The 15,114-nt window shown below is 33.4% G+C and overlaps 4 protein-coding genes across 4 annotated transcripts; 1 reads left to right on the forward strand and 3 right to left on the reverse strand.

Annotated features, from left to right (window-relative positions):
• Nucleotides 1-5,179: 5,179 nt before the first annotated feature.
• PHYBLDRAFT_152169 (hypothetical protein) lies at nt 5,180-5,455 on the reverse strand (the record flags this gene model as incomplete). The annotated part of the gene is made up of 2 exons (XM_018432860.1): nt 5,180-5,251; nt 5,366-5,455. 2 exons carry the CDS (start codon nt 5,453-5,455, stop codon nt 5,180-5,182), a joined length of 162 nt encoding a protein of 53 aa, XP_018284664.1.
• A 3,367-nt stretch (nt 5,456-8,822) lies between these two features.
• PHYBLDRAFT_152170 (hypothetical protein) lies at nt 8,823-10,114 on the reverse strand (the record flags this gene model as incomplete). Its single annotated transcript, XM_018432861.1, has 3 exons — nt 8,823-9,318; nt 9,403-9,742; nt 9,952-10,114. The coding sequence occupies 3 exons, from the start codon at nt 10,112-10,114 to the stop codon at nt 8,823-8,825; spliced, it is 999 nt and encodes a 332-aa protein (XP_018284665.1).
• A 662-nt stretch (nt 10,115-10,776) lies between these two features.
• PHYBLDRAFT_152171 (hypothetical protein) lies at nt 10,777-11,082 on the reverse strand (the record flags this gene model as incomplete). Its single annotated transcript, XM_018432862.1, has 1 exon — nt 10,777-11,082. The coding sequence occupies one exon, from the start codon at nt 11,080-11,082 to the stop codon at nt 10,777-10,779; it is 306 nt and encodes a 101-aa protein (XP_018284666.1).
• A 1,591-nt stretch (nt 11,083-12,673) lies between these two features.
• PHYBLDRAFT_183766 (hypothetical protein) lies at nt 12,674-14,040 on the forward strand (the record flags this gene model as incomplete). Its single annotated transcript, XM_018438830.1, has 6 exons — nt 12,674-12,844; nt 12,892-13,030; nt 13,182-13,312; nt 13,398-13,511; nt 13,601-13,795; nt 13,891-14,040. The coding sequence occupies exons 1-6, from the start codon at nt 12,737-12,739 to the stop codon at nt 14,038-14,040; spliced, it is 837 nt and encodes a 278-aa protein (XP_018284667.1). The 5' UTR covers nt 12,674-12,736.
• Nucleotides 14,041-15,114: the final 1,074 nt, after the last annotated feature.

Raw genomic sequence — 15,114 nt, forward strand, 5'->3', positions numbered from 1 at the left:
CTTAGATGTTGTGCTTGAAAGTAAAGGGTTCAAGGATAATTTGAGCAGTAGTAAGAAAAGAAGGTTTGTATTATCTAAAAATATAAATAAAATGAGAGAGAGATGTGCGTTGATTGTTCATTTGGATCTTCTTATATATATATATACATAAAATAAATAGATTCGGTAGTTGCACAATCTATTTTAACATTTGTCGGAATTAGTCAGTTGTGACTTGCCCTGTACTTTTTTCTTTCCCGGGCTTCTCCATTCAATGCACGGTAATTGCATTGGAGTGGCACTTTGCTTACATTGGATCTATTCTAGATTGCTCATTTTCTTTCTTTCTTTCTTTACTGCCAGAAAAATCCATTTTGATACATTTTTATTGCTAATCAAGCTATGGCTAGCAATTAGCATAGTGCTAGAGTTATATGAGTACTATAGATCTTCACAATAGCCAAAAAATAAATAAATAAGAAATAACGAAAAGAAATCTGATTACAAGAAATGCTAATAATGTGGAGAGCATTATAATAATATTATGCATAATTTGTTAAAGTTCTTTGGGCTTGGTATGCCAAAGTCAATAGTAAAATGTTCTTACTTGAGAAAAAACAACAACAAAATAGATAAAGTCAAAAGTCTATTCAATTTTTTTATATGTATTAGTAATACATAAATCTATAGATATTAAAAGAAAGAAAGGTAAAGAAAAAAGAAGAAACAAATCAAGGAATAATACGCGAACACAGACGTATTCATTCTGGGACTCAATCCAAAGTAATAGTTAGATGTTGACTAATAAAATCGTATTAAAGAAAGCTGCTTTTTTTTCTTTACGGATATTGTTGTTGTTGGATAAATGTTTTAAGAAAGTACGACAGTACATTTTCGTTTTGGTCTTTTTGGGTATTTTTTTTTAAACTTTTTGTTTTGTTTCCCTCTCTTAATCCCTGAAAACCGGTAAATAACAAACAAATCGAAAAAAGAAATAAAGCGCATTTTAATAAAGATAATGGAACCGTAATCCGAACTTATTTGAGTCAAATATTTATATATATATAAAGACCCTTTATTATTATAGCCACCCGAGGGAATGGATAGATGAACCTGTTTTCCAAAAAAAAAGGAGGCAATACAAAGTGTGTGTGGGGGAGTTATCATAGATCAAATCGAGAAAATAAAAAATCTATAAATATGATCTATAAATCCACAATTTCATCAAATAAGTCAAATTGGTCAAATGGGTAACACGCTACACACACACAGAATAGATGTACAAAAACAAGCTATTTAGCTAGCTGACTGACTACCAAGTAAGTTGATTTGAATCTTGCTAGTGGTTGCTAAAACCTTTCTAAATTGTTAAACCCTATTGTATATTTTAAAAAAAAAGAAAGAACTCTATCTCATGTACAAACTTCGACTCCATTGAATACAATTTCATATTCTCTGGTGTGACAGACAGAAGACAGAATTATTTTAGGCATACGGCTTTCCTTCTTTCAAAGGAAATTGAATAAATGATATATATAAGTATATACTTATATATATATCTTTATATGACATAATTTGTGCTTAAAAACGTGTAATGCTTGTGAAAAGTATTACTCGTTTAATTGAAGTACTAATTTACGCATTAAGATATATTTTAAAGAGCTACCAAGAACAAATCGACTTTATTACTACATTTTTATATATATATTTAAAAGGTACAAAAAGAGCCAGTTTTTCTGGAAAACACGCTATACTCGAATAAATAAACAGATACCATATCTCTATAAAGTGTCAAATAATTTTTGCTACCATAATTTAGTAGAGACAAACGTTGTGATTTAGAAACAGCCAGAATATAGTGTTACATCAAAGCTAAAAAAAAAAGAGACAGGAATTTACTGCGGATAAAACTGTGTTTCTGCGAGTCCCAATTAAACTTCACTTTGATAAGCAATTTTATTTTTCTTCTAAAAGCCACGTGGGTTGTATACGTAAAGGATCAAAAGAAATAGTAGATAAAAAATAGTCTAAGCTTACTATTCGAAAACCCAAAAAGAAATAAAGAAACGGGTATATTCATAGTAATGCTGGCCAAAATAAGGATCAGGGCCAGGGTCAGGGTAATATTTGGTACCGAAAAAGTCTGAAGAAAATTATCAGTAATAAGAACTATAAAATAAAATAAAATTACAAGGGACCAAAGGCTTAAAATCATATTTTAGAAATTTATCTGTATATGGAGGATTTTGTTCCAATTTTTCTCCTAGTTAATTATAAGATTAATAAAGCACAGTATAGTACAACACACTTTATGTTATTTTACTCTATAGTTTTAATTTATGACTACCATCAGAATCAACATAGAAAAGATAGGTTTGTTTCAATATGCTCAATCAATTCATGGAATATAACTCTCAAAAGTGCAGAGGAATTACATTACAGCCACACAATTTACTGGGTTAATACAAATTCTTTTTTTTTCAGGGTCATTAAAGAGGGAGATGACTTGACATATCCAAAAGCTTATAAAATGTTTTCTGTATATGGACCAATTCAGTTGAGACTAATTCTTGGATATAACATCTTTAAAGGAGTCTCATAATCGAAACACCTCCTTTGTATATATAACAGCGAAATACAGTTAATCTTAAATGGGTAGTACGATCTTTTCAGACTACTCGTCTAAGAGTTTTTAATTTTAAGTGGATTTCAAGCTTAATGTAGGTAGTAACATATAATTTGAGAGGAACCAAAACAGTAAAATAAAGAATAGTCTGACAGTAAAAGAGTCTCAGGCTAATGAAGTATTGTCATTTGAAACAAAAATAAAAGAAAAAGAAAATGAAGCAAAAGATAAGGTGAGATAGTTTTCAAGTCCATTTTAGACTATGGCTGTTGTACTGAAACATTTCAGTTGATCTTTGGAGGACTTTATATTTATTCTCTTTATCTTACTTCATTGCTCCTCTTTAAATATTAAAACGTAATAAAGCTTATTGATCACTTTTGAGTAACAGAATCTTTTGTACTTCTTTTCGTTTTTCTTTTCTGGGGTCGGTGTTACTGAAGTACAAAGGTCTCCCTTTTATAGATATGTCTATTAAAGACCATATACTGGGCCTGTGCGTTTCGACAGCGTTCTTTATTTATTTCAATTCATTAATCTTTGCTTATCAGTTCCAATAATTCGGTGCTAGCGGATATCGTATCCCGTTTACCGAGGTCCAAGGTGAAAGATATTATATTGTAGGAAGTATTGTTTCAAGCCAAGATATATCTTTGAAAGTATTATAGGTATAATTCCGAACACTTTTTTTTTATTCCTACACACATATATATTGAGTTGTATATATCAGCAATAAACCTCAGCCATAATCAAATATTTCCACTATTGATTTTTCATCGAAGCATATTATACCCCAACATATTATGCTGTCCACCAGCGGACGAGAGAATTGAAAGAAAAATTACTTTTCATAGCAATTTATTCGATTCCGGATGGATATATTTGTAAATTCCCTCGACAATTACATGGTGTTTTTGACCATGTAATTGTCAAGGGAATTGACAAAATTTCTAAAATAAGGGTTCTAGTTACAAAAAAGGATGTACTAAACGACCATACTTTATAAGGCTCATTTTCTATAGCCAAAATGAAACAAATCATTAACAGAAATGAAATAAAAATGGGCAGGGTATTGTAGTAAAAAATTAAGAAACAGATGCTGAATAACAATTGGAATCTTGTATGACGTGCTGCGACTTCCTCGACAATTCCCTCGTACGCCGGTGAACAGCATTAGTAGTGTTTTGGTATCATCTAACTAAGCATATCATTTCATTTGTGCTCAATATATATAACAAGGAATGAAATCAATAGAGATCATCTTTAAAGATAACTTCTATTTTATTTTTATATTTTTCGAAAAAGAAGCTCATCAAATTTCAATAGCAGGACCAAAAAGTTTGTTTAAAGAAAATATCGATAATAATTGATTTTATTATTAATTTACTTTTAATAGATTTGACTATTGCACTGCACTGCACTGCACTATTCAAGGCACCCCATTCTGTCTCATCTTAATACTTTAGTTTACTTGTAATTACTAGACACATACAGGCATTAATCAGTATTTTTATTCGCTTTTATACTACAAAGATTATATGCTTTTACTTTGAGAAACTTCGGTTGAATAAAAAAGACAAGTTGATAATATCTCAACCCGAGGGGATTTTTTTTATTTTTGGAGGCAATAATTCCATTAAGCTAATTATATAGGATATAACACATACTATGTCTCCCAAGATTTACTTTGGCCAGTGTTTTTCACTGTCGCCGATCAATAAAAAAAATAGACATTTACTTTGACATTAGAGAGGTATATATCTTTGAGTAAATAAAACGTTTTTTTATTGTTTATCTTCTGCTATTCTTTAGAATCTATGCATTTGAAGTTAAGCTATTTTTTCTTCTTTTCTCTTTTGTACTTTTTGACACAAATTTATGGTAAAACATTTTCCTTTATTTTTGCTTCTTTCTTTTACTTCTTTACTAACTGTCTTTGACTTCAAGCTGTTTGTCAAGCTTTATATCTCTTTTTTGGTAAGATATATTACTATATATATGGCAATAAACACACATTTACTCAAGCATTTATTATTCACTAATTTTTTTTTGATAATATAGCTACTATTATACCCTTTTGGTACCACCCGTAATAAATCTTTACAGCTCATATTGTGGTCTGTCTTCATAAAAAATATGAATTCTTACTTTACTTTTGTATTCATTCTTTTTTTGTGAGCTGTGTAGTATACACACCAAAATTGAGTGAAGAATAGACACCAACCAAAGACTGGTTCCTTCTTGCTAATGAACCTGGCAAGTTAACAATCTCCGGAACTATTACACACCAGGCAGTCGTACACTTCACAATGCTTCAGTGATAACCAACCATTAACCGACGAAGATTTTAAATTAGGGAACCAAATGTCTATATAAACAGCTATGATTATCTTTCTTAAATAAACAGCACTCTAACAATACCTATTGCTCCCTTTCAAATCTTATTCGTATACCTCACTTGGAAATGTTGGAAACCACGGATCGAGTAAAGTATATGCATTTACTAAATGAACAGTCAGTAAAGTGCTTAAGCGTAAAACGGAGCATAATAACATTATATGTATAAGCAAGATCTCAGAACGTGTTTTTGTAAACATCCCAGCTATTAGCCGGTCGTTTTAGCAGGAGTTTGTTGTCATCATTGGTCTTTTTATATAAAATTCTTATAGATGTATGAAGCCTCAGATAAAGTATTTTCAAATCATGCTAGCATTTTTCTAGATATCAAAATATATCTATCTAATTATAATCTTTACTAACCTTGGGAATGCTGGAAACCGTGAACAGAGTAGAGTATAAACATCTACTAGATGAACAGTCAGTAGATGGTTTAAACGTAAAACGGGACATATTGAAATTAATCATTTAAATTGCATATATAATTATATGTAAATGAGACCTAAGAACGTGTTTTTGTAAACATTCTGGCTATTAGCTAATGATATTAGTAGGAGTTTGTTGGCGTATTGGTCTTTTTGTATAATCAGATATTATTCTTATAGATGTATGAGACTTGAGAAAGTGTTTTTTCTATTTGGTAATTATACTAGCATTTGCTAGTTATTATAAATAATGTTCTTATCATTGGTCTCTATCCATAAGCGCGAAAGTGTTTAAAAATGTAAAGAAAAAAAGTATTACATTACCTTTAAATTGTTGTATTAAAGATATCGTGTGTATGTTGTTGTAATTGTATATATCTCTACACGTGTACGTTCTTATTGAGGTATTCGGAATTGTTTATGGGTTAGTATCTCAATAATGGGAAAAGTAGATACTGTGAGAGTGTTATTTATTAAAGAGACAAAAATAATATTGTTTATATCTGCTACTATTCAAATCCCTGTAATTCAAATCCCTGTTGTGTAATGGTTGGTTTACACTGTATGAGTGTGTAGTGTACGTGTGCCTGGTGTGTAACAGTTCCGGAGATTGTTAACTTGCCAGGTTCATTAGCAAGAAGGAACCAGCGTTTGGTTGTGGGGTCTGTTCTTCACTCAATTGTGATGTGTAGACCACACTTATTAAAACGCGCGTAAAGATGCCTAAATGGTTTTTGAAAGACTAAAAAAAACAGATGAGTGCAGTAAATAAATCTTGCCATGTACGCCTGTAAACATCTACCCAAATGTAATATGAGGCTAATATTGGCTCATAAAAGCGTGCAATGTATGCTAAATAGTCATATAAAAAAGAAGAAGCACAGACGTATTGTCTTGGGAAAGTGCATATAGTCAAAATAGAATAAAAAGCCATTGATAAAATAAAGTGAGATTTTTAAACGTAAGGTGGCTATTATCTTCATACGTTGTAGCTGATACTTACTTTTGGTCGTTTTTTATAGCCATCTTTGTGGTTTGAATAGACTCTATGTATGCTGCCAATAGTACAGTACTCACCATAGGTATGAATACAGGAAAGAGAGAGAAAAAATACGCCCACATTCTATGGCGTATTTTATTCCCATGGTTTGACATGTAAATCAATCTCCGATGATTAGATGTAGATGTAAACATATGATGATGTCAGAAAGCTGCAGTGTTTTGCCATCAAAGGCGTACTCACAAAGAACTGTTAAAAGGTGTTAAAGAAGTACACTCTGTACCTGATTGACATTTAATACTCCTTGGATTATTTAAAAGCAGTGTCCGTGCTTAAGTTACACCGACCTACGTATATGGCCTTTCAGCTATAAGGGATGTGTTCCGTTTTAATATTAGAGAGGCGCAGTCTAAAAAAACATATTTCGAACTGAATTTGCTATACCTTTAAAAACCAACAACTTCAAAGTATTGTTTTGATGTCCTTTGTTATCCACATATTATATATATATATATATGCAAAGCCTAAAAGACAAAAGATAAATATATCGATCGTTTGTTCTGTTTAGCATTATACCATTAACCACTTGTTGTTGAATGATATATTGACAAGCACCAAAACAATTGATGTACAAATCTTGGTTTTAGTTCAGGTCACATATAGAAAGCTAATAAATAGTGTGGTATTCATACCACGATTGAGTGAAAAACAGACTCCACAAACAAACTCTGGTTCCATCTTGCTAATTGAGATATTTGGGACTGTTTATGGGTTAGTATTTCAATATTGAGGAAAATAGATACTGTGAGTGCTATTTATTAGAGGCAAAATACTATTTGGGATATATGAATAAGATTTGAAAGGGAGCTGTGGTATACACACCACAATATAAAATAAGCACTACGAGAAAAATATAAACGTAAATCTTAGGGGACAGGGTATTACACAAATTAGCATTGAGTAGTCCGGCAGTAAATTAGAGGCGTTACTACTTTTAACCTGTCTGGCAAACATCCAGCGTTTCTGTGTGTAGCACCCTCTTCCCATCCAGTATAATCACTTGTCTTTATTCACAAAGAAAAATCATGCAAATTTGGAAGAAGATTTGCCCTTAACTTTTTTTTCCATTTCTTTTTCATTTTTAAAAAAATTATAACTTGTTCAAAAAGGTTGATAAAAATATGAGAATATGATAGCTAGTCTTGTTGATTTTGTAATATTTTTTGAATCGCTTTTGAAGAGTGAATTACAAAAGCCCTGTACAATTCATTTGTGAAATATTGAACAAAAAACGACAGCAACAATTTGAAAATATTAGTAAAAATCCCTTTAAAGTGCGTTGTATCAATAAAAAATAGTAAAAAAATGTTTCAGTAAAAGTTTTAAGCTCATATTATTATGTATAAAATATATTTATTAGCAAACAATAGTCTATCTCGGATGGTTAAAAACGTGAAAAAAGTGTATATTTTCCTTGTTTATACAACCAAAACATAATCAATTGATTTCAAATTTTAAATGTGTAAATGTACATATTATTTCAGAAATACTACAAAATATCCAAGCTTCAGTGTTTGAAATAAGATAGAAATCTATCAAAAACTATGCGTCGTTCCTGTTTCACATCTTTTACGGTAAAAGTCACGTCTGTGATTGGACAAATATCTTAATCAGATTGCTTATAAGAGCATTCTCAGCGGTTTATCTAAATCTGAAATCGCATCTTTTTATTGCGTGAATGTTTTAGTGAAGCGCCAAATTTAGATATATCCATTAAAAAATTGTCTAAAAAAATTGGCTAAAATATCTATTTAGACAAACCATTGTGGATGAAAAAATCTAAATTTTCTATTTAAATTTACATATTGGCGAGTTTACATAAACCGCTGTGGATGATCTAAACAGTATATATTATATTGTAATCTTGCAAAAATCAATAAAACATACTTTTTTGTACGAGGTTTGTCCTATAAGAGTTCCTTCATCACATCTATAATGCCTTTTTTTAAGATCTTTCTAATTTCACTCTAGGTAAATAAAAACCATTTGTATTAGATTGTGCAATTACGTGTATGTTATCTCATTACCTTATTTTTTTTTGGCAAGGAAATGTCTGTGGTTGTGACGGACAAGTCCTTTGGGAGAGCAGTTTTTCTTTTGACTTACTTAGGTATTCCAGGATCTTTAATTTCACCCCAAAGGAAAGGAAACCTCTGGGTGATCCTTTGAATTATCAGCATTATTTATAAGATTGTTCACCTTCGGCATCAGGTTACAGACCTGCTGTTCTCCTTCAGATCGTCTAAACAGCTGCTCAAGTTGTGCAATTAATTTCATTCACGGAAATTATTTCTCAATTGCCATAGTACTTATAATTTCCAATTTCTCTACCTCCTTAATATGGAATGACAGGACAGAAGAGAGAACCCGTCTTTAAGGAATATGTGTAAGCGTGAGGGCCTGATGTCTTGGCAGAGTATGGCGGCAAGGGAGACCAAACATTGTTTTCACTGCAGTAACATACTTCAACAACGGTAGCTTCTTCAAATTTGATGTGAATCGTGAACAATGCTATTCTGGAAACCGAATTGACCAATTCACAAAGGCGCTTGTCACCAAGGATTCTTGCGTCGATCACCAACTCCTTGTCCAGTCTACTATCTTGGTAGTCACCCTCGAGTTGCAAGAGATATAAACATATTTTCTCAAACGAAGAGTCCAAAGACTGGAGAGTCGAGATACTCCTTTTCAAGGCACGGTGGTCACTCTCAACACGCTGTACCGTCACACAGTCAAAGTTCTTTAACTTACTGGTGAGGTAGCCAGCCCATTTCTCTTTGAAACTCATCCACTCTTTCTCAAAGTACTCCTCAAAACTTTTCACTTTGTCACTTTTACCATCTTCAGACAGTCCTTCAGTTTTGAGATCCTCATAAGAAGCCAACTATCTGAAAAGTTCTCTTTTCTGCATAAACTTGTCAGCATTGTCTCCAAGCTTCATGCCGTTGATCAAGTTGGTGCACGTATTCCTGTCTTCGCCTGCCTTCATAGTCTTCTTTGCCATCTTGGCAATGTTGTTTATCATGTGCCAGCCACAGAGAAGCTTTTTGTTCACAGGGGGCTCAGAATCAAGAGCATTAATTAATGTCTTGCACTTTTCTGTAACAAAGGTAGGGCAGTCCTCGATTCTTTCCAACACGATTGATTTCAACGACTTTACAAACCAAGCATAGCTAGTCTCTGTCTCATCGAAAACCTGCGCGAATGCAATAGGAAAGCCCTTTAATCTTTCTTCACCAAGGTTGCTGACACCCTCTACACAAACCAAAGATATTTTTGCGCAGCTAGTCTTGTAAGTGACATCCGAAATAAGAACCTCAAGAAAACGACAGTTTCTTTTTATCATTGTTTCATTTGTAAAGAAAATATGCGTGAGGCCATTTTTCTCATTGAATTGTTAGCAGAAGATCCCTTTGCTTCAATAGTTCTAATGAGCTCAGTGGCGCTATGAATTGATGATTCACCACCACGAGTAAAGCTATACTTCAGGTTGTTGACATCACTAATTCTCGGCTTTCTCATTCCTGTGACCTCATCTCTTGTAGCTTTCTGAACATCACGACTCTTGGCATGTCTTTCTAGCATTGTCTTTGCGATAATGGCATCTTCTAAAGTCAGGAGAGACATTCTTTCTCGGTGAGTATAAGCCAGGTTGTTTGGGGTGATGGGGTGGTTATGACAATGCTAATTTTCACCACGGGAAGACAAGGGAAGATATCTCTGGCTCATCTTTCTAAAGGAGAATCTCAACAGAAAGGGGCATCCAGTGAGGGAAGAGTTAGAGGATTTTTTTTTCTTTTTTCCTCACTGATGTTACACTTATCCCTATAGGAACCTGCCTTTGAATAAGCAAGATGAAGTGTTGTAAACTTCCCCTCCTTAATCTTGACGGTAAAGTTGTTAGAAAGAGCATTTTTGTTTACAGCCTCCAAAACGCTTTGTTTGTCGGGTTAACCATTCTCTGGGAATGAGAAGGCTGTTTTAGCAGAGTACAGATTGTTAATGAGGGTAACGAAGTTGGTGTTCATGTTTAATAAAAGAGTACTGTGTTTATATATGCATTTTTATTTGATTCATGTATGCAATGTATGCAATGTATGCAATGTACGTAGCGTAAAAAAGGCATCGTATCTTGTTATTTGGAAATATTATGTTTTGTTCTTACAACTAAATGTCAATGACTAGAAAAGGGGGCGTTTTTATTTTCCCTGGGAAATTCGAATGATCTTAAAATGGGGACAGGGGTGTGCTTATAAAGGATGGGGACGGGGGGTTCTTCAAGACAGTTTTTAACCGGACATCGGACTAGAAGTCACCTTAAATTGCGCGGTGTTATTACCCCCGTCCCCCAAGATCGCTGCTTCCCATTTAGCACCAAGAGTGCATCCCAGAACAATATATGATGGTACAGTGGTATTGCGGGCTTTGACCGACTGCGGAGAATAGGGGAGGGGGAGGAGGCAGTCAAACTTGAGAGAGGCAGAAGTGTCCAGAAACCTGGTTGTGATTTGATGCCAATTTTTTTTTACAAAAACGTACTCAGAATGGGTGTTCGTCATCTTCAAGGTCATCACGTAGAAGACATTGTGGGTCATATACCTCTATTGTGTTATAATTAAGTAGCCGTTGTCTGCTAGGAGCTTTGCTGTGCATCAATCGCCACCAGACAGTGTAAATGTTAAGAGTGAGATGTGACTCCAAAATCAATGCGATTATGATGGTGAAGCATGCAGGACGCTTAAGCTTATATGACTACTGCTATCAGGTTTATATAATCTTAATTATATATTTAATAGTCATTTAAAGTATCTCAATTTTTTTAAGAGCAAAGGTGTGCCTGATTTCTATCACCACACTAAACCCGATGAGCAAATACTTCTTTTTTTTGTTATCTAAGGCAACAAAAAAAACAGGTTGCTGTCAATTATCCAAAGTATTATAGGCAGCAGCAGCGGCCTATAAACATTGTAACTTGTCTTTTGCCAGAAAAAATGGGGTATGAAATATATTCAAGTATTTTGATTGTTATCTCCTTATTATCTCATCTAAACCAGTCTTTTAATGTCAAACCTAAAGATAGAAAATATGTAATGATGATATATTATGAACTAAAGTCAAAATTACGAGGATAGTTTTGAAAACTTACCCTTAAGAGGTAGAAATAGCTGAGAGGTGATGACCTTATTAAAGACACTTCTTTATAGAGACTTAATTGAATAATATTTATATGAGTATAATACACTGAAATAAGTAATCTATGAAAAAAATCCTAGTATTATTAAAGAATAAAGCAATACGTAGCTCTTAATAAGTCAGTGTATGAGAGTACATACGATGCAGTTGAAACCAAATACTATATTAGTAGCAGAAGTATAGAATAATAGCGAAATTTGTGTATGCTCACCGAATTTATTAAGTATAAGCTTGTATTCTGTCCTTTTCCCTTCTTTCTACTTATTATTTTTATATAGTTAAATGATAGGCCTATTTGCGCTTTTGGTAATTTACTAAAGATAATTTTCTATTTAGTAAACGAAAAGGGCAAGAGTTTTAAACTGGGTCATATAGTAGAAACCACATAAAGTGTAACTAGAGCTCAGTTATAAAACCAAAGAAACAACTAAATATAATAAAGGTGCGTTTAGGGATTGATTTCGAAAGATTCAGGATGACAGCTGACAGATATAATCAGTGGATTTATCCAAAAGGAAAAACATGGTAAGCACACATATTCTTGATATTTAACTGACTTTAAGCGAAAGCCAATACATACAACTAAATGCTGTTTAAAGGAAGGACTGGAACAGCAGCAATAAAAAATAAAAGAAACAAGATAAAACATAATGTTGGAAAAAAGAAAGACCTCATTGGACTTAAATGGTGATTAAATATGGAGAAAGTAAAGAGTGACAAGGTAGAAGGAACAAATAAAGCTGTGCTACTTGAGATATATATAAAAGAAGATACCCGGAAGCACAAATAAAACAGTCGCAGCGCATAAATTTACTTAAACAAAAACTCCTCTTTTTATATATAAACTGCCTAAATTGTAATACAATATGCAGTGTCATTTTGGCACAAGCCTTTGTACGCTCATTTGGATCGGTGACATCCCCGAATGGTTTTAAAAGCGCGCAATAGTTATCGCTGGATTTCTTTTTTATTCACTGCCATCAAAAAGCATCTGTCTTTCTCTTCTTATATTTCAAGCTTTATACTATCACTACTACCACTACTACAGCCAGTACTATGCTTGTGTCTACTTTAAAGCAGTCGAGAATCTTTGAACTTCCTTTTGAGATAATTGTCCTGATTGTGTCCACCTTCAGCGAATATGACATGAAGAACTTTAGCATGGTAACTACCGCAGCATCAATATATAGCAAACTCTAATTACTACATAGACCTGTCATAATTTTAGACAGTTGAGCTTTGATCAAGAACTATGGAAAGCAATGTACGAGACTCGGTTTACGACTGATAAAGATACCGTTATTAAATACAGCGCCAACTCATTATGGAAGCAGAATTATCTCAAAAAAGGTATACATCTTATGGTTATTTATAAATTTGATGCTTTAGTGATGATTGAATATGTGCACACGTACGCACGCACGCACGCACGCAAGCAAGCACATCATAATACTGATCAAGCTATCATTTCTATCTTAATTTTGTAATGACTCTTGTGTAGCTACTCTAAGGCTTTCTGCTGTGGATGATATGGAGATATCACACATGAATACAGAATATTGGGAGACTGAGGAGACTGAGTCTAGCATTTATGGTCATGTAGCCAAATTGAATTTAGTGTGTTGGTTCAAGGTAATTTCAATTAAAGTACTACCCTTAATGAATTTAACAATAATAAACATTTGATTAATCGTATATTCTGATTAATATACTTAAGATGATTGGAAACTTAGAATCTGTTCCTCCTGGAGAATACAAAGTTCAATGGAGAATGCGTGTTGTTAGCAATAGTGGGTGGACAGATTCCTTTAAGTTCAGGGTTTCGTTAAAGGTATATACTAAGTATATGTTGTTTTTATTACTACTGCACATTATACTTTTCTAATATAGTTGTCATAAACTTGTGCTTTTTTTATTTAGGAAATTTACGATAATGATCCAATAACTGATGATACACACTGTATGCCATTTGAATTTTATGAGAACCCAACAATAGTTGGCTGTGGTTGGATAGTTATTACCCTTCCTGGAAGATTTGTTATAAATAAGAAACTTGGGTTTTCAAAAGTTTATTTTAGTCATGATGATATAACGTCACCATGGAAGTATGATTTGGTAGGTTTGAATCAATGAACACTCTTATATATATATATCTATATGCCTTTGCTAGTTTTTAAACAAGTTACTTATATATTTTTCTTTTATGTAAGCAGGAATTCGACTGGGTACGGCTTATCCCCATATCGCCTACAGCTAAATATGATGACTCTAAACTATACGTCAAAATAGACAATTACAACCGCATGGTTTTCGTAAAAGATGACTCAATTCTAGGAAATATCTACAAATTTCAAGATTAAAATATGTATTTTTTTTTGAGATATAGATGTTGCTTCACTTTTTACACATATTGTCATTAAGCTGCCAAAGGTCACTTTTGAAATCTAAGCTTAATAGAGAAGGGGGAAAGTAAGGATAATGCAAATTTGATTAATCACCTACTCCTCCCCTTCCCTCCTTCCATGGGAACGTTAGTTTCAAATACGTCTCTGCAAGTCACAATTGTTGAAGAACAAATTGACTTGTTTGATCTATAGTATTTGAGATTAACTCTTTGTTTTTGAATTTTTATATTATCTCCAGTAGTGGTTTAAATCCTATTTTGACTAAAAACACCGCCATTTTAGCTAAAACAAAGCCACTCCATCTAGCATTTCAATTTTATCTCTTTGATTTCAGGGGAAAAAAGAACTTCTCTAAAAATTTATTTAAAAACAATGAACTCTAAGAAACTACTAAAAAACTACTTGAAGAGACGCAACGAAGAAGATGATGAGGATGAACTTGATGAATTTATCATTACAAAATGTATGAGGATTGCGGCACTGGTGGCTTTAGATTTTGAAGAAAGAGCACCAAAAGCAGGCTCTGTATTTGGACATACAACAATTGACAGAGATTACCTGGCCGGGTACGAGAAACTTATGACCGATTATTTTTCCGGCGAAGGCTCAGAACACGAAGACAAATTCCGTCATAATTTTAGAATGAGTAAATGTTTATTCTTGCGAATCAACGAAGCTCTAGAGAAACACAATCAATACTTCATGCAGAAAAAGAATGCAGCCGGAAAGCTTGGACTGCACTCATTACAAAAGACAACGGCTGCGATGCAAATACTCTCTACTGGAATTCCTGCCATTGCTCTTGAAGAGGACATGAAGATGAGTGAGAGCACAATATTGGAGAGCCTGCGTCATTTCTGCAGAGGAGTGTGCGAAGTTTTTGGAGAAGAATATCTGCGTGCCCCTACGCTCGCCGACATAGAAAGACTCTACGAAGAAGGCGAAAAGAGAGGGTTTCCGGGGATGCTCGGCTCACTTGACTGTATGAACTGGACATGGAAGCACCTCCCAACAAATTACCATGGACCG

This window comes from Phycomyces blakesleeanus (assembly GCF_001638985.1).
Source record: "Phycomyces blakesleeanus NRRL 1555(-) unplaced genomic scaffold PHYBLscaffold_34, whole genome shotgun sequence".
Classification (NCBI taxonomy): Eukaryota; Fungi; Mucoromycota; class Mucoromycetes; order Mucorales; family Phycomycetaceae; genus Phycomyces; species Phycomyces blakesleeanus.